At 35.2% G+C, this 20679-nt stretch overlaps 1 protein-coding gene across 2 annotated transcripts in view; it reads right to left on the bottom strand.

Moving 5' to 3' along the window:
- Window positions 1-878: 878 nt before the first annotated feature.
- rnf24 (ring finger protein 24) overlaps window positions 879-20679 on the bottom strand; it is an 88892-nt gene continuing 69091 nt past the window's right edge. For both annotated transcript variants that reach the window (XM_051928049.1, XM_051928050.1), the window contains one exon: window positions 879-7091. In XM_051928049.1, the coding sequence (XP_051784009.1) occupies window positions 6953-7091 (139 nt within the window). In that variant the 3' untranslated portion in view covers window positions 879-6952. The remainder of the gene's footprint in view (window positions 7092-20679) is intronic.

The following is a 20679-nucleotide window of genomic DNA, read 5'->3' as shown; positions in this document are numbered from 1 at the left end:
ATGTATGGCAGTGGCGAGTTTGTTGGACCGGGTTGCTTATTCATATCAAAAGTGTTCAAAACACCACTTAAACAAGCCCTTGTGGGGCCAGTTTCGAATCACTGACTAACATAATGCATGACACAGATTGGAATATTTTTTTTTAAAATCTCTATCATACTCATGTGAGAGACCTCATACAAAACTAAAGATTTCACTATTCTGTCTGTCCTCTAGTCCGCTTTCTGTTTTTAGATCAGTTAAAATATTTGCCCTGAAAATTTGGAGAGTTCCATTTCCCCAAACCTGGGATATCACAGAAATTTCAACAAAAATGTGCCATCAAAAGAAACCGTCAAGTTTGGTTAGCACCAAATTTTGTAGTGAAAATTCAAACAGAACACAGTCTGCCCTGCTCACACTATAGAGGTTTCCTTCTTTGATGCGATATTTCAACTCTTTCACTCCCTCATTGTCTTTCACATGTGCCAGTAAGTTGCACTGAATATAAAATGCTGAGCTTCCCAACCACACCCCCATAATACCACAGGATCAGTGAACACGTTTAACAGATGTGAGAACACAACTAGAGGATCTGGAGAAACACTCTGGCATTGAAATCAAATCATCGACAAACACTGCACCAGGTCATCACTAATTCAGTTGTTATCATTTTTTTTTAGTTTTTATTACTTCTATGAAAATAACTAAAATGGGAAATAGCACTTGTGTGTAATATTTTTCTCATCAAAACGGCACCTAATTTTTCTTTAAAAACGATGCAATCAATTGTGACTCCAGATGTCTCACCCCTCATTTCCACACTGCACTCATCACACTGCACGACTGCCTCAAAATAAGGTCAAATATAAGTAAACAAATAAACAGCCCTCACAACATCATTTTTAAAACCAAGCAAGTTTTATTTACAAGTCAACTGCATGCAACAGTTTTCCCAATTTTAATGAACAAACATAAAATTAGCAAAAGATGCGCATGTCTGAAAAATAGGCATTTAATGTATTATACAATATATATACAAAAATTAGCTTACAAATACAGCAAAACTTTGCCAAAATAATTCTGCTGCAGAATCTTTTTAGTGTACAGACATGTCTACAAGGCGGACAGAATCAGCCTCATAAACAATGCAGGGAATACATTTGACATCAAACATAGAAAAGATCAAAGGTGCAATGGAAAAGGGTGAACGGAGCGGATAGGAACATATTTAATGTATGCTAGGCAAAATAAACCTGCGTAGGAAACTTTTTCTAGTTTTCATTAATGGATGAAATGAATGCAACAGTTATAAGCATAGTAGTGGTAACCTAATGATATTAAAGGTTTCAATAAAAGAACTCTTAATAGGAATATAATGTAATACTTTAGTACAAAACACTGATAATTAAAATTGTAACTGCATTTCCTTATTATAAACTGCTGTGTGTAACAAAGCATTTGCTACAAAGAGAGATGTTGTGTAAAAATACATCAGTCTGAACAGCAGAGCTTTTCTTTTACATTCTTATACAGACTGTAACCTCTGATCCAGTATATACAAATATACAGTACGTGTAAGAAAGCATCTTCCATGCCTGAGCATTTTGTCCATCTTTAAATTTCACATTACTCTTCATAAAACATACTGCTAGTATGGTACTTCTAATGTTATTTTCTCATCCCAAATATTAAGAAACTTTTACTTTAAGACAAAGACAGTTAATTGCAATTATTTCATGTATTCATTTTGAGCCTTTAATACAGCATTGAGATGGAGACAGCTGAAGAGGTGTTCTCCAATTTTCATATAATACTTTGTATTAGCCTTGAAATTACCACAGTAATTAAGCACATATTCTTATTTAGATCCAGGCTACCTTTACAAACAAGAATTACTGTAAACAAATTATGAGGCACTGTTGCTTAGAAAAACATAATTGCTTACCTTCATTTTGTGCAAATGCTCAAAATACCAGTACAGTATACAGTACAATACTGTGTTAAACTTCAGTACACTAACGGTAAAAGAAAATGTGAACACGTGGTATTAAACCATACACAATACATTACACAATGTAAATACACTTTTCTCTTAAGTTACATTTGTACAGTATACCGTTCCATATTTTATATAATAACCAGTGTGAAATGTTGTGGTATTCACATTTGAAGCATTTTAATAAAATATCTTTGTGCACCGAATGTTTAGCTGCACTGGTCCAAACATTCAAATAATTCCCAAAATGTCTTGTTTCTTAATGAAATCAGCAGCCTGAAAATGCTTTAGTGCCACTTGCATGAGCAAAGTGCGTCTGAAGTTCAGCTGGCACTGTGCAGCAGAGAAAGATTTAAACAGTTATTCTAAATGAGTACAGATGCAATGTGTAACAGTAGTGTTTAGACAGCATTTTTTAGAAATTAGTTTGTATTGGTTAGCATTCTTACTAATCACCGATTTCATTAATAGCGACATGTCACTGTTTCCCAAGAACATTCTGGCCTTAAATGAGATTGAGATATCAAGCCATTACAGGTTGTTGTGCACAAGCAATGTGTCATTGTACAGTGCAAAACTAGCGTCCCTCTCTATTCCAGCACTGCACCAAAACCTGTCTCACCATACGAGGGTTGTAACAATCGCTACAAGTCTAGATACAGTTTGAATGTGAAGAGGTACATTCCGGAGAACCTGCAAAGGAACAGCTTCTCAAATAAAGTAGAAGCTATGCGTGGGTTGATAGAATATACTTGTTTGTAAAATACATACAGTGTATGTCACAGAAATGGCTCTTATGGCTTCAACAGTTTATACGCTAGCATATACTATTCCATGGTATATTAATTACTTTGGAAATTAGCCTTTCAATATTTATATTACAGCTGATTTGCTATAAACTTCAAATGATGTTTCTCAGAATTACTTATTAAATGTTATATAACACATGAAATGACACAGATGATCAAAAACTGCACAAGTGCTACATAGACCAAGTGCTACGTCTTAAGTGCTTTACAAATGCTTTTTACCCTATTAGTAGAGAGTAACTTCCAATATGCTGAAATTTTGATTTTATTGAACTGAACTAAACAATAATGAGTATAAGGCTTAAACCTCACACTCCCATTTGCGGAATGATTACTTACTCTATCTGCACCTTACTGCAAGGCCAAATGAAATATGGCACAATACTGAGAAATATTTCACTGAAGCAATCATTAAGTGTGGTTCACAGCAACAAACACTACATGTAAAGGCAAGGTGAATGTACATTAAAAGACAATACAGGGTAAAAAAACAAAAATAAAATATACATGAAGGGTGAGATGTTTTAGTCAAGTGATAACACTATGTAATGGAAAAAGGGTTGTAGTGGCAGGTGTCTCTGTGAGACATACTGTAAAGACAGCATCACAATCACAAAGAGGTAATCCAATTATTATTCAAGTATGATTTTGTAAAATTAAATTAAAAAAAATCAGTTCTCACAAAAGAAACTGTTATACTGTTGTAAATGTGTTAGTTGCCTTTGCATTATTTTTCAAAATATTCATCAATGCACCATGCACTGTTCATAGAAAATTTGCTTAGAAATACGATAGCTGAAAATGGAAACCGAGGACAGTACATAACTGTACAGTTAAAGGCCCTTAACAAATTCAAACACTTTCTTACTGGGTGGTTAGAATAGGACCGTGTTGAAATAGTAAAAAGGGGAGAGGATTCATATTTATTAAATTTCACTAAATGTTGAGATAAAAACTGAACAAGATTGATACAGTTACTTGTTTAACAAAAAAAAAACCAATTTTGATTATTCTAGAAGTTGTAAAAAGTGCTGGCACGGTAAGCAGCACAAGAAAATATGTAAATAGAGCTGGAACAAAAATGTTTATCATCTGTAATTTGCATTACATTTCCCATTCTAAAAATATAAAAACATGACATTGTTCTCAAGTCAGACAATGATGTTCAATTTACAAATCAGTACCGATTTGAGAAAATTCTTCTAAAACACTGATTAATTTCAAACATCAGAAAATAACAGAATTAATGAACATTATCACAATTTGCAAGGAAATGAGAGAAACACTCCAGGAAAAAACAACATTATGATGCTTCTGTATCAGCAGCTGCCTGTAGCAGTTTTCTTTTGATATTACATGATATGTGGTACACTTTATGAAGAGCTGCTAGTGCTTTATAAATATGAAAAACCTGAGCTCAGGGTGTACTATTAGCTGTTTGATTCCAAAATTAATGCACGAGTTTCCAAATATTGCAACTTCAACAGCAAACACACTGCTTTTCAAAACTAGTATTTGAAATATCACTTACTGAACACTTAAGTCCTTCCTCTTCATTTCTAGGTTGTCAGTGTTTTATATCCTAACCATTAGAAAATGTATTTAAACTCAAAGCAACACTCACTCAGTGCGGAAAATGCTGAGTATATAAATGGTTTCTGCAGTTAATACATGGTTTTTTTTAGCAATGTGATTAAATCTATAGTAGATATAGCAAAATTAAAGGTATGGCAAATATACTTTGATACTTAGCCATTAGCTAACAGAAAAATATTTGTATTTTTATGTTATAACTTTCATTGTGTACTATAATAATAGTAAATTACTTGTTAACTGTTAAGATTATACAGCAACTGTCACTTCCATCATATTTTCATTTGCCATTAGATGTTGGCAATACATACAGTTAGGACTGGGAACAGGCACAATGGAACAGTGGTTAGACCTAAGGCATCACAGCGTCAGACTTGAGTTGATATCTCAGGGCTGACCACAGCCTGTATGATGTTTGCGCTTTTCATCATATTATTCTGGGTCAATACACTGTTCAGAGTTGATTCCAGCTTTGTGTTAATATAGAATGGAGTGGCACCGGTACTCTGTGACCCTGCATTGTGGTAATGAGTTTTTGAGAAAATTAAATAATTTTTGTGATCAATAAGCTATGATCATGTAGTTGCTTAGTGTTATTAGCCATTGCATACTCATTTTTAACATCTTCTAAAGTCCTACTATATTCTTCTAGGAGAATAAAGAAAGACAGACCATATACAGACATAATATGATTTGGAAAAATGTTATGTTAATGCTCCCAATGCAACAGAAAACAATATTGCTGCATCAATCTGCTGTTACAAACAACAAGCTCATTTTAAATTAGTGCCTGCATATATTCCATTGGTCCAGAATTCTACATAATATTTACTGCGACCTTTAAAATCTGTGTCTGTGAAAGTGCTACTTTAGGTATTCACTTACTATGAAAATTTACAGGCATAAATCAAACAAACAACTGCAAAACTCCTCAGGTTACAAGACAAATGATATATTATTTAGTGTATGTGAATCTTTCCATAAGATAATACTTTTGAATATGTAAAACTACTTCACTAGGCATCTACAGTTCACACAGTTCTATACCATACCCTACCATCTCATCCTAACTCTGGGGATGAATACAGAAGCAAATTAAATGCTACTTTTGTGGCTGTTCTGAACAGCATGCAACACTGGGTAATTATCTGGCATGCTGGTTATTTTATAACAAACTACTAATAATACCCCAGTTACAACCAAATCAGAGAAACCATGCATGTAAGAGCTATAAAAATATGATCCCTACTTGATTGTTAAGTGATTGTGTGAGGACCTCAAACTATTTAAGTTTCACTTCGGTGTGTTTTTAGTATTTTTTTCCTAGATTTGTTTTATTGGAATGGATTCTTATTTATTTTTCATGTTCATTATGTCGATGTGACTATGTGCAAGTATTGCACTGGTTTCTAGGGAGGCCAAAGCATATACGGTATGTCAATTTAGGAAATACTCCACGTTCCCCAACAGAAATACGTATTTCAAATTTAAAAATTTCAGGTTTGAGGCCGAGTTTTGGTTTGCTCTGTAAGATTGCCTAATTAACCCTATCGATTAAATATTTTTGGTTTTTCCTGCCAATTTCTAAATCTCTGTCACTCAATTCACCATCATCCACCCATCCATCCAACCCGCTATACCCTAACTACAGGGTCACTATCAGTGAATACTAATTATTTCCTGTACAATTATATTCACTGGTCACAATAAGAGAGAGAAGTTGGTAATCCTGAAACTGGGGATATGTTAACATAAATTAAAAAATTTCTCATAGTTAAGAAACATGTGGTTGTATAGTTGAGAAAAAGTAAACCACCATGCAGGTACAAAGCATGTTTATATATACTAAAACCCCATCCACTACTCCAGTTTTCATGATCTTAAATGGTGAAGGTTATTTAAATGCAAAAACATTGCTATACTTGGATCAAGTACATCAATATTAATTTTGAAAACAAAGGGTGTGTACTGCCAAATAAAAGTTCATAACATATATAAATTAAGGAAAGTGTGGAAAAATAAAGAATATTCATATACAGCTATATTAATTAGCACAATATGGTCTTGTTATAAACAATGACTTGCTGTCACTCAAAACTGAGCTTCAAGTAGATATTATTTCCCAACATTTAACTCCTGTTTTAGAAGACTAGAATCCCTTTTAAACATATAACCGCCGTGGCACTTTACATGTTCAACTACTGCTACAATTTATATACTATAAACACAACATATTACAACATGATTACAACAAGCATTTAGTACTAATACCTAATAAAGTGCTTTATACAAAATAAAAAATATATTGTTATGCTGGTGTCCCAAAAGAAAAAAGTGCTTTGGTTGTGTTAAAGAACAAAACAAAACAAACAAAAAAGCAGCTGTATTAAGAGAATTTCTCTCACACTTTTGAGGAAACAACACTGCTTGACTTCCAAAGTATTCAATAGCTGAGGAGATTTGCAGGATGAAATGGTATAGTCACACTGCATGGGTTTCTGCATAGATTATTCAGCTGTTCAGAACATAGTGTATGTTGTTCTTGCATTTATTCTGCATGTGTAACATTCTGCTAAACCAGATTTTCAACACCTGGAAGAGGCTGCTGTGGTAGCCCATGTTCTTGTGCACCTTGTTGCTGAGCTAACTGAAGAACAGGCATATTGCAGAGTGGGCACACTTTCCTCACCTCCAACCATTTAATGAGACACCTGCACACAGTGACAAAAAAAAAAAGAGAAATAGTTAACATACAAGTTACTAGAGAATAAAGAAATCCGAATGCTACATTTTGGCAGAAAACATGTTTAAAATCACAAGTCTTACAATATAAGGCACAGTACTACATAACACTTATGTATGACATCTGAGCATTCCCAAAACACTTCCATAATTTTGGCCTTGAATTTTTGTTTTGACAACAGTTAAGCAAAAATTAAGTAAGTCAGTTGGATGATGAGAAAGTATGAAAAATGTATTTTCACAAATTTATTGAAGTTGCATAACCCAGTATTTCCATATGCAGTTCATCTGGTAAGACAACTTATGGAAACAACACTACATCATGTACACAAATTTTTAATTACTTTGTCCTCTCCTTTGCACCCATCTTGAATCAAAATGGAACAATGTAAGAGTGATGAAAAATATTATTATCCTCCTAAAGTAAAATCTGGTCAATTTCTTCACCACCAACTGGATGCAATTAATTGTTTTTTCGCTTGCACAGAACTACCATTGTGTACTGGGAAAAATCAGAGGCTGTTTAAATATTGCTAGCTATGTTAAATTGTGTAACCACAAAGCTGTGATTTTGCGTAAGCTAATGCAATTTATTTGTAATTTTTCTTTTACAAAGCACTTACAGTACACCTTATTTATACACGTAAAGCTAAAGGGAAAGTCCTTTTCGAAATGGCGGTTTGAGGCAAGATGGCAATGCAACAGCTTAGCACACGTAGCTGTGTTAAATCTTGGGATTCTTAATTGTTCCATCAGCTTAATACTACACTAGTGATGTTAGTGGTCAACTCTTTTCGGGCAAATTATGTTTGAAAACAACTGCATTTTTTCATGATAAAATATTGTCAAAGTGCCCACAAGAACAACAACTTTTTGCACTTAAAAGGCAGATAAAATAAGACTTTTCCCACTCAACAGTGTATTGTAAGCATTTATCCATTTTCTAAACTAGTTGATGCACTCATAATTCTGAAGTATGAAGTCAACTAAAAGTATCTCCTGATCAGGTTATACCATTTACCACTTTAATTTAAATCACACTAAATTAACAAGGTTGAATGAGTTAGTAAGGAATGTGTTCAACCATCACCATTTGCCTAAAATTATCAAAAATCTTGGCATACAGTGGTGTGAAAAACTATTTGCCCCCTTCCTGATTTCTTATTCTTTTGCATGTTTGTCACACAAAATGTTTCTGATCATCAAACACATTTAACCATTAGTCAAATATAACACAAGTAAACACAAAATGCAGTTTTTAAATGATGGTTTTTATTATTTAGGGAGAAAAAAAATCCAAACCTACATGGCCCTGTGTGAAAAAGTAATTGCCCCCTTGTTAAAAAATAACCTAACTGTGGTGTATCACACCTGAGTTCAATTTCCGTAGCCACCCCCAGGCCTGATTACTGCCACACCTGTTTCAATCAAGAAATCACTTAAATAGGAGCTGCCTGACACAGAGAAGTAGACCAAAACCACCTCAAAAGCTAGACATCATGCCAAGATCCAAAGAAATTCAGGAACAAATGAGAACAGAAGTAATTGAGATCTATCAGTCTGGTAAAGGTTATAAAGCCATTTGTAAAGCTTTGGGACTCCAGCGAACCACAGTGAGAGCCATTATCCACAAATGGCAAAAACATGGAACAGTGGTGAACCCTCCCAGGAGTGGCCGGCCGACCAAAATTACCCCAAGAGCGCAGAGACGACTCATCCGAGAGGTCACAAAAGACCCCAGGACAACGTCTTAAAGAACTGCAGGCCTCACTTGCCTCAATTAAGGTCAGTGTTCACGACTCCACCATAAGAAAGAGACTGGGCAAAAACGGCCTGCATGGCAGATGTCCAAGACGCAAACCACTGTTAAGCAAAAAGAACATTGGGGCTCGTCTCAATTTTGCTAAGAAACACCTCAATGATTGCCAAGACTTTTGGGAAAATACCTTGTGGACTGATAAGTCAAAAGTTGAACTTTTTGGAAGGCAAATGTCCCGTTACATCTGGCGTAAAAGGAACACAGCATTTCAGAAAAAAAACATCATACCAACAGTAAAATATGGTGGTGGTAGTGTGATGGTCTGGGGTTGTTTTGCTGCTTCAGGACCTGGAAGGCTTGCTGTGATAGATGGAACCATGAATTCTACTGTCTACCAAAAAATCCTGAAGGAGAATGTCCGGCCATCTGTTCGTCAACTCAAGCTGAAGCGATCTTGGGTGCTGCAACAGGACAATGACCCAAAACACACCAGCAAATCCATCTTTGAATGGCTGAAGAAAAACAAAATGAAGACTTTGGAGTGGCCTAGTCAAAGTCCTGACCTGAATCCAATTGAGATGCTATGGCATGACCTTAAAAAGGCGGTTCATGCTAGAAAACCCTCAAATAAAGCTGAATTACAACAATTTTGCAAAGATGAGTGGGCCAAAACTCCTCCAGAGCGCTGTAAAAGACTCATTGTAAGTTATCGCAAACGCTTGATTGCAGTTATTGCTGCTAAGGGTGGCCCAACCAGTTATTAGGTTCAGGGGGGCAATTACTTTTTCACACAGGGCCATGTAGGTTTGGATTTTTTTTCTCCCTAAATAATAAACACCATCATTTAAAAACTGCATTTTGTGTTTACTTGTGTTATATTTGACTAATGGTTAAATGTGTTTGATGATCAGAAACATTTTGTGTGACAAACATGCAAAAGAATAAGAAATCAGGAAGGGGGCAAATAGTTTTTCACACCACTGTATACTTCCTACCTACCCAACAATCCACCAATGTTGTCTCAGTGTCATTATATTAGAACAAACAAGCAAAACAATAATATATCTTGGCTAGAAGTGCCACATACACTTGTAATGTAGCAAGTAGGGCTTGAGTATTGGCAGTGCCAAAAGAGATGTGTGGGTGCCATTGAGTGAAGTTATGCTTTGTTGCTGAAGATCATATATAGAAACTGAAGTAGCGGAAGAATTCCTTACATTTTAAGTGAAAGGTGAAATAGAGCACTGTTTGAATGATCACATAATCCTTAGATAGATAGATAGATAGATAGATAGATAGATAGATAGATAGATAGATAGATAGATAGATAGATAGATAGATAGATAGATAGATAGATAGATAGATAGATAGATAGATAGATAGATAGATAGATAGATAGATAACTTTATTAATCCCAAGGGGAAATTCACATACTCCAGCAGCAGCATTCTGATACAATAAACAATATTAAATTAAAGAGTAATACAAATGCAGGTAAAAACAGACAATAACTTTTAATAATGTTAACGTTTACCCCTCCGGGTGGAATTGAAGAGTCGCATAGTGTGGGGGAGGAACGATCTCCTCAGTCTGTCAGTGGAGCAGGACAGTGACAGCATTCTGTCGCTGAAGCTGCTCCTCTGTCTGGAGATGACACTACTTGCATTAAAAAATCATTTAGGGACCAGATACTTGGTTTTGGCGACATTAAGGAGATTTTTGTAATGGTACCTTCTTAGTAAGCTGTCTCATTACTGTTAATGACTAGGTATATGATTGTGGAGTTATCAACAAAGTCAATGATGGAACAAAGCAGTAAAGCTTAGTGCACTACTCGGTAGAGTTCATGTTGAGAATCAGTATGAATAAAGGAATGCTCTCAATCCACACATTCTGGGTTTTGCCAGGATGTCTAAAATACTATTGCAGGTGGTGGCACCAAACTTGGAATAACAATGTTAAACGTTGAGCTATAGTATATACAATTTATTCTGGTATAGCATGTTATATTATTCAGGTATGCCACGATGGAAGGAAGTACAAAGGATTTGACATTCTCTGTGGACCAGATATGACAATCAGTAAATTGGAGGTGGTCCAAAATTCCTGGAATATTACAATTAATGTATTTAACTCTGTCTCTAAGTAAGACAAAGGTCAATTATTATGATGACAGTCCACTTGTCCAATTAACAGATAATACCTTTTTGAACCAGGCAACAACCATATTTTTTAATAGTCATGCACTATTGGTTAGAAAATTGGTCATTACAGATTATGAAAGCATGCCATAAAAAACATCCAGTGTAAAATAGACAGAACGAAGATGAAAAAATGAGTGCTTCTTTCCTGAATTTTAGGAGGCAAGTGGGCAAGTTACTCCATTGGATGAACAATGATCCAAGGCCTGTTTACTCAGAGAGGCAACAAGATTTTAGTTTTCCTTTATGTTCGTGGACTTTGAATTCTGTCCTTTGTGTTTGTAATTATTTATTAATTATATTTGAATCATTTGCATTACTGGTATATTAGCATGTTAATGTTTGTTATACAAGGAAGTGACCATTAAACAGGACAATGAGAAAAAGTAAGCAACAGCAAAAATACATAAATAGCCACGTATAAGCTATACTGATCAAAACAACCTAAAAAGTAAAGTAATACAGGCTGTACTAAAACAGCATTAAATTAATAAATAAGTTTAAACTGTAGAATGTGACCAAAATAATTCTAAATTTGTATGTTATGTTGCAGGTAAAGGAGCAAAAAAAAAAAAAAAAAAATCAAAAAGCCACTGCCACGTGTGTAAGAAAACTTCCGTGCATGAACTCAGAAAGATGGAATGCATTTGCTAATGTCGTTGGCAGCTCTTTGCTTTCAATTTTTTTTTGTTTTATTTTATTGAAATCACACAACATTCGATACAAATAAATCGATTTTTACAAAAATAATATTGAAAACAAATCAACCCCCACCCCTGAGAAAGAAAGCTAAGCTAGCAGAGTAAAACTTAAAGCCAGTGAAAATAAGTAAATAGATGAATTAATAAGTTAATAAAAATAAATGGGAAGGAAAAAAAAAAAGGAAAAAGTGGAGAGAATCTGATTCCTCAGAGCTTTAAAAGCTTATTCTAAAATGTTATTGATTAGAATCTGCCAGGTTTTGAAAAAGTTCTGCACAGATCCTCTAAGTACGAATTTGATTTTTCCAGTTTCAAATAGTATATAACATCAGTTACTCACTGACTTAGAATAGGAGAGTTAGGATTCTTCCAGTTGAGCAAGTTAAGTCTACGTGCCAATAGTGTGGTAAAGGCAATTACAGTTTGTTTGTCCATCTCCACTTTAAGCCCATCTGGGAGTACACCAAACACAGCTGTTAATGGGTTAGGAGGGATTGTGACACAAAGGCTGTCTGATAGGCATTTAAAGATTTTGGTCCAGAATGCAGGTTAGGTGGATTGGCAATTCTAAATTGGCCCTAGTGTGTGCTTGGTGTGTGGGTGTGTTTGTGTGTGTCCTGCGGTGGGTTGGCACCCTGCCCGGGATTGGTTCCTGCCTTGTGCCCTGTGTTGGCTGGGATTGGCTCCAGCAGACCCCCGTGACCCTGTGTTCGGATTCAGCGGGTTGGAAAATGGATGGATGGATGGATGGATGATGTTAATTTGGTGCAGGCCCAAAACTTTGAACTTGATTGCAACGTTCGCAGGTTGGATCTTGCCCTGGAAACATTTTGGACAATTTTAAGCGAGTTGAATAATTGTATACTTTGCACATATGGAGCTCGAGTGAATTCCCTGCATTACTACCTTCCACTCCTTTTCTGAGATGTTGAGTGAGAGATCCTTTTTCCAATGACCTCTTGGATCTTTCAAAGGGAGGGACTCTAGAATGGTTTTACATATTGCAGAAATGCTGTCTGAGTCCTCAAGACTGATCAATATTTTTTCCGGCATAGAAGTAGGTGGGAGGTGAGGAAAATTGGGCAGGTTCTGTTTAACAAAGTTTCTGATTTGAAGATAGTGAAAGAAATGTGTCGCTGGAAAGTTAAATTTGGAATGTAATCATTTGTAGGATACAAAGACGTTGTCTATGTACAGATCTCTAAGTGATTTAATCCCAAATGTTTTCCAGACATTAAAAACTGCATATGTTTGACAGGGTGGAAAAAGGTGGTTCTTGTGCAGAAGTGCTACAGATAAAAGCTTCTCTATCTTAAAATATTTCCTACATTGGTTCCATATTCTGAGTGAATGAAGCACAATTGGGTTGTTAGTATATTGGTGATAACTTGCATTTATATGGGCACAAAGCAAGGAATATAAAGAAGTGCTGCAGGATTTTATTTCTATTGTGGACCAAGCCTGTGTCTGTTCATCTATTTGTATCCATGTCCAGGTTTTAATATCTTGTATATTTGCTGCCCAGTAATAAAATTGAAAGTTAGGTAGAGCCATGCCGCCTTCCACTTTAGGTCTTTGTAGGGTCGCTCTTTATGTTTTGAATTCCAAATAAATGAGGTTATGGTTGAATCTAATTTCTTAAAAAACGATTTATTGATGTACATTGGAATGTTTTGAAATAAAAAGAGAAGCTTAGGGAGGATATTCATCTTAACAATCTTTGCTTCCAAAACTAGCTATCTGAAGATATGAAAAACTATTTTGATTGTTCTTTCTCAGAAAGAAGGATATGCATATCAGGGTAATGCCTAAAAATAAAACCATAACTGCAAAACATTAAAAATATGCAAGTATTTGAAATGAATTTGAAGTAAAAAAAAAAAAACTCTTAAGTTCTTTCTTGTGTAGTTGCTATTACTCTTTCCAGTAATTTAAGTGTGGGATTTACAACAAATTGTATCACTGTGAACAACATAATTTACCTTATAAAGTGCATGTACTAACTTGGCTCATTTACAAGTTTTTGTTCAGAACTTAAAATTAATGCTGTTTAATATCAATACTAAAAATGCAAATTCAAAGATTACTGTATCAGTGTAGCTCAAATTAGTGAATATGAGGATAATTCAGTATATGTTCATTTACACAAATCTTTAAAACTGTTTTCATAGCAATGCACTTTTCAAATCAGGGGTGATGGAAAGTCCCTGGTTTGTGAAATGTGTTGCTGTTAAGGTTTATGTCTGCATCAGTATATGGAATAAACATTAAGACAATTAATTCAAATGCTTTAAATCCAAATCTCTCTATGTTTTTATATTTGTCCCAAGATCAATTTATTATTTCACACCTCCTGTAAAACGGCCTTTGATGTGTTGTTTTCAGGGTGCCAAGTGTGTCCCTCTGTACGAATATATTGTAAATGAGCCAAACACCCAGACAGTAATTGCTCATAACTGGAGAATGCATCCCATTGACTCCTATATCATTCAAGTGATATGTGCTTTCACTACGTGGGTTACACTTTAAGCTATATCACAGTATATAACTTTTCTAGTAATTTTCATATGTAGCCTTCATTGCAACAGCCTCAGTAACCCAGTAATTAGTGCTCTGCAACCAGCCAATACCAAAAATCAAACTTTATTACATGTCATAGGGGTGGGCTCCTCCGTGTTTAAGTGTTGACAACTAATCATTGATCAGCTAGAAGTACAATGAATCCAATGCACACACAGGAAAGAACTCAATCAAGCCTACAAGAGGAAGAAGAGAAAAGAGCAACTGCCGCTTCAAGAATTAAAGGAAAATTAATGTTTTTGATCAAACAGATAACAGTTTTGTAGAACTTTGGAGATGGCACAAATGTCTATCTGACGCCTCCCATTCATTACGGAATTATGGAAGAAAATAAATGCTTCATGCTAACTGACTGCTGAACGTGCTGACCTTGAAATCTGTTTTGTGGCACAATAGTAAACTTGAAAATGGGTTGAGAATTTGTGAGGCAGTTGTTTAATTTATTGTCCCCAATAATTACTTAGCCATGTTATCTTAACATTCTCAAGACAATGACACCAAGCAACTAAAGTCAAGTGTTACAGGCTTTCTGACTTAATGTCACGTGGTGTGATGCCAGCCATTTTTATACTAATAAACATTACTGTGGCTTTAAAAGCCCTAACAAACAACACACATTCAATGTTTACTGATTTATTTTCAGCAATTAAAGTATTGTTTTAGATGACCAGCTTGATAAGCACCTCTGTAAATATGTGCTTCCATTAACAAATTACAGTTCATACATATCATTAGAGAAATCTGCCTTGTCCTTCAAAAATTTATGAGAAGAGGTATACAAATGTCTGGACAGTGCATCTACTCGCAAAAAATTACACAAAAGAATTAGAAGAAGAGGGTGAGAGAATGATCCATTATTTATCATTTATATAATAATATATTATTTCATAAGAGAACAGTAAGAAAAAAAGCACTTGAGTAAATCCACTATCTTTGTTTGAATGACTAAGTATTTTTCTATTGATTGTTAACCGGTTGTTGGTAATGAAACGTTGCCCGAGCTTCCTGCAATCTAAAATCACCACAAGAGGTTGACTTGATGCAACTGTAATTCCTTGAACCTAAGCCTCTGGGAAATGCATACGTCACTGTCTATAAGACACAGAGGTTTTTCAGAGTCATAAAAATGTCCTGCAAGAAGAGAAAAACTACATAAATCTAAACTTTAAGCATAGAAAGGCACTCTTAAAACTTCTTGTTTGTAGTTTATTTTTAAAGCATCATTCCAAGACATTTTTTAAACAGAAAATTTTCAGTAATTTGTTTTCCCAACACAAAAAAAACTGTCTACAAATGTAGATTTCATTACTTTCAGTTTATAAGCCAAAACAGCACTTCCTTGTTTTTATGTGAATATTTTGCTGGGTGTTAGTTTCAAGATATGTTGTCCCAACAAAGCTTTTTTCACTTTTGATCCTACAAAATGATGTTCTTAATCTTTACTGATGAGAAGCACTATATGAAATTACTTTCACTTACTTTAACAGTATTATAAAACACTGAACAGAAGTCAACCATTTTCCTATGATGAAAGGCACATCCCAAACCCTTCATTCAAAAGTATTTTTTGAGTGCAAACAAACTACTTGGTTAACAGCTAGGGAAGTAAACAAAAGATTTAACTTTAGTTAATAAAGAGACAGTATGAATTTTTTACATGTGTCAAATGCCATTAAAGGAAGCAGTAAATGAATACTAACCTTGACATCTTAACATATTAAAGTCTACCCCTTCCATTTTTTCAGTTTTATTAACATTAAAATCAAGCTGCCTATAAAAAAATAAAAATGTGCCCCATTTACCTTATAAACTATGCACTTGATTTAAGGCCATTAACTCTTTTGATATCATAAAGGGGCCATCTTCAAGTACATTTTTTATTTTTTGGCCTCATCCCCTTCCACCTCTACTCCAGTCATCAACAGGCTTTCATTCCATAAGACAACTTCCTCCACAACTATAAGTTTTTCTCTTTTGTTATTCTCACTACATGACTATCCACACATCCCAATGATCTTTCTTATCTCTGTTATTTCTGTTTAATCAGTTGTGTCTCATTTTCACAGAGCATATTACTTCTCACACAACTTCCATACACTTTATAAAATAACTTTTCCATTATTACACAAATAACACTTTTGCTTTACTTCTAATTTCAACAATGCAACCACACTAAACAACAACTATGCATATACACCTCTCTAACCTCATTTGCTCTGCAATACACGCAAGACACACAACTTCTAATAGTAATACCTAAGAGTAAGAACCAATTCACTAGTCTATGCAGATTCTGTAAATGTGATTTGATCACTACATTCACTAAAGATTTTACTCTTATTTTTTATTCTGATTACCGTCTGTTCCTAAATATACCCCTTATAAAAATAAACTGTATAACCCGCACATTCCTTCTTTTGAAGTGAGAAATAAAAAGAACTGTGTAACCTGCTTGGTTGCTCTATTTCATTAAAAAGACATAACCAGAACACATGAACAAATTAACCCAATACAAAAGCCTGCATGCTCAAATTATTGTATCACTTGTAACTACTGTGTTGCTTATCATAAAAGTTATTCATTACTGAACAACAGTGTCGCCTTGTGCAAACGGATTTTGAAATAAAATAAGGGAAACTCTCCATGTACTTGATTTTTTTGCTACAGACAAATTGTATTCCTTTATGTTCAAAACTCAGTGATACCCACTGAAAACCAGTTGCAAAACGGAAAACTTCATACTACTAACCAGCTGCCTTGTCCACATGCTGAAACAGCTCCCAATTTGTTGCTGGAGCACTTCCAGGTGCAACATAATTTTCCCTGCATGCTTTCTGACTTGCAATGTTATTACATGCAACTGTGCACAGTAAGATTAAGTCCAGTTTGGAGAATGTAATGCACAAAGACATCAAATGGAGTATAATATGCAAATATACGTTTTCATTTGGCCAACAAAACAGCCACTTGCTCCCAAAAGCAGACACTGATGCTTTAAAACTACACTAAAAGGGTTAGGGTTACTGTGATTTTGGTAATTAACGCGTCGCGTGTGAGAGTTGCAATATCAGCAAAAAGTCGGGGGGCGCAGTGTGCTAAGAGTTGAAATGTGACGTCAGAGTCTCTGGTTACTATCTACATGTGACAGAAAGCCGCTTTGCGGATCCACGAGATTGGTGTGTGTGCTTCGATGTTTGATAAATGGTTCGATGTGGTGAAGCAAAATGCTGACATACAGATGTATCCGTGGTGCTTTTATATTCAAGCGTCGCATGTTCCCGATCGTAATGACACGATACATTTTAAAAGTCTCACATACCATCTTCTGTGCCGTCTTTTTTTCTAGGGCTTCCTCTGGTCCTGACAGCAGCGGATCACCAGCAATAGATCGCCACACTGAGCACATTAAATGTATGATATTCCAACTCTCTGCACATTTAGAATCCTTAGATTTATACTTGATATCACTTTCATGATGAAAAGCATTAAAGTATGTATATTACATTTTACAGATAAATCGGTAATTTCATTTAAATAATGAATACTGTTAATAAGTACACACATGGGGGTGACACAGTGTTAGCACTGCTGTTTTGCAGGGAGTCACGTCGCTGATATTCCATGCCTGGAATTTACATGTTTCCTCAGTGTGCTCCAGTTTCCTTCCAAAGATATGCAGATTTGGGGATTTGGTGCCACTAAAATGAAACTAGGGATTGTTTCTCACTCGTGCCCAATGCTTGCTGGAATGGCCACATCCCTGGATTCAATCAATATCATCCTTTTCAGAGATATTGCGGTAAGGTGTCATCGGAATTTAATGGGTGTTCCAGGCAATTCACCACAGAGAAGCTGAACATGTTCTCTCCGAGATAATATCTCGAACTGCCACCTGACGGACTACTCCATATTTACGTAAAGTATGTGCGCAAGTATAAACAGTATAACACTTGCATAGCGTGAGCGTCCGCTGCAGCATGCATCGCGTGAAGTATAAACCTGGCCTAAGAACTCACCTTTCTGTGCAGTAAGGGTGAATTGATAGGGTGGTACTTCTAAATAGCATAGAAAATAAGCACATCAAAAAACACCACCAAGATCTTTCTTTAATTAAGTATTAAAAAAAAAAAAAGTTTAGAAGACGATCAGCTTCCTACTGTGCGCAAACCTGGCGTTTGTGTTTAGGAAAAGAGATGACATTTTTATTATAATATTGTTACAAAGCAGAGAATCTGCACTTTAAAAAAAAAAAAAAAAAATTTCCATTAATGAATAATTTTATTTAGGCTCCCCAAAAATTGTTACCTTGCTCAGTCAAAGGGCATCACACTATACCTAAACATACATATGTCAGCTAGGGCTGCCAAATCGTGTTGTTCTTTATGTAATTTTGAATTTATTACAAAAAAATCTTACTTGATTGCTAAACCTGATAACAGAATTTAAACTAACAGGTGATTGCTTTTCCTCACACTAATTTCCACATTATATTACTCTAAACATGACATGTTTTTCTTGCACGACCCCTGAAAGCCCATTCGCATTCCTGAATGCCTTGTGAAGTCAATCATTAAACACAATAGGAAATAACTGTTACATTTCTGATTTTTATTTTATCATAACATCACATTTTTAAATCCAGGAATACATATCAACTTTCTGTCGATTGACATTTGAGCTTGGGTTTTTAACTCATTGACAGCAACATGTAAATTGAATGAATTATTTTCTTTGGTTATATCCTCTTTAATAAAATCCCTGTGTGCGTCCAGGTGTCCGTGTGTGTGTGTCTTCTGGTGAAGTGCGCATGCATGGGGCACGGTGCGATGCGCGATATTACTGTCAGAGAAACTTACAGGCGTTTTACGGAAATACAAACCAGTATTACTGCAAGAGGAAATTAAAGGTACACAATACAGTGACTCATATTACAGCCGCATACAAGCCAGTATTACTGTCAGAAGAGATTAAAGGCATATTACCAACGAGCACGCCTGTATTACCGCCAGAGAAAATTAAAGGTATATTACGGACGTACAAGCCAGCAGACATACAAGACAGTATTACTGTCACAGAAAATTAAAGACACACAATACACGGTGGCAGCCCACGAAGAACGGTTAGGTCAGCAAATAAATATAAACAAAAGAAAGTCTGAAAGAAAGAAAAATACGACCAACAAAAAGAATGAGGTCAAAGTCCCTTGCCATTTAATATAGACTGTTCCTACTAATGTTTATGCACTATTGTTCTAGCGCCCGTTATTGTAACGGGCTAAATGACTAGTTCTTAAATAAAAGAGCACGTTTATTTGATATTTGGACTAAAGTCTTCACACATTGTACACTTCACGTAATTATTAGTATAACATGGAAAAAGTTTCTGTTTTAGGTATGTGTTCTGCATTTCTTACCTCGCATTTCTTGTCATCCTACATTTACACAGATCGTTGTAGACATGGAACACACATGAATCTGCAGAATGACAGATTGTCCTCCATAATATAACTTTTATTCAAAATCTTTGTTGCAATAAGGTTTTGTGAATAGAGTTCTATGAGCATGTAGGGAGAAAAACGAATACAAAATGTTTTCATATTTTTCTGTCGATGTCAAGTCTGTCTATCTTTGTGAAACAACTCGGCTTCCACTTTGCTGTTTATTTTTAAGTTATGAGAACATACACAGGCTATGGGACACTATACGACAGAGCACATGTACCTTCACTAAAACCCTTCAAATGGTTATGTTAACTTCAAACCATAACAAGATATGTTCTAGGGATTGAACAATGTTTCTGCAATGGAAAGAAACTCTAACTGAAAAAAGTGGACAAGTTGCAGAATGATATTAAATCTGAATGAAAAGTAAAATGCATTTCATTATTTAGTTATATGAATTGCTAGAGGTAAATTCACTGTTTTGGTATTTTTGCTCTGCACAAAAGCCAAAGTCCTCTTTAACCTGATTTACAAACAACGGCTCATATTGGTAAGCACACATCCACTTCATGGTGATTGCTTTCCACATCCAAAACCCACTAGATCCAGTCTGGGGGGGATAGCAGCAAATATTCAAATGACCATGTTGAAGGCTTTTCTGTTTTATTCAAGAAAGCATTTCATTTTCAGTCAATTACAAGTTTTGTCAGTATTATCAGTGTTATGATTTTGATTTTACTTCTTTATTAACGTATTGCAAGAAACTTAATAGGTTTTAGAGCAGGCTGCAGCCAGTCTATTCATTTAAAAAGTGATGACAAAAATTATCACTTGAAACACTTCTTGGTCTTCATGGCATTAAAAGATATTGATGTG

Source organism: Erpetoichthys calabaricus, chromosome 5, assembly GCF_900747795.2.
Source record: "Erpetoichthys calabaricus chromosome 5, fErpCal1.3, whole genome shotgun sequence".
Taxonomy (NCBI): Eukaryota; Metazoa; Chordata; class Cladistia; order Polypteriformes; family Polypteridae; genus Erpetoichthys; species Erpetoichthys calabaricus.
The sequence above is the reverse complement of the archived record's forward strand: the minus strand, read 5'-3'. Positions and strand labels throughout refer to the sequence as shown.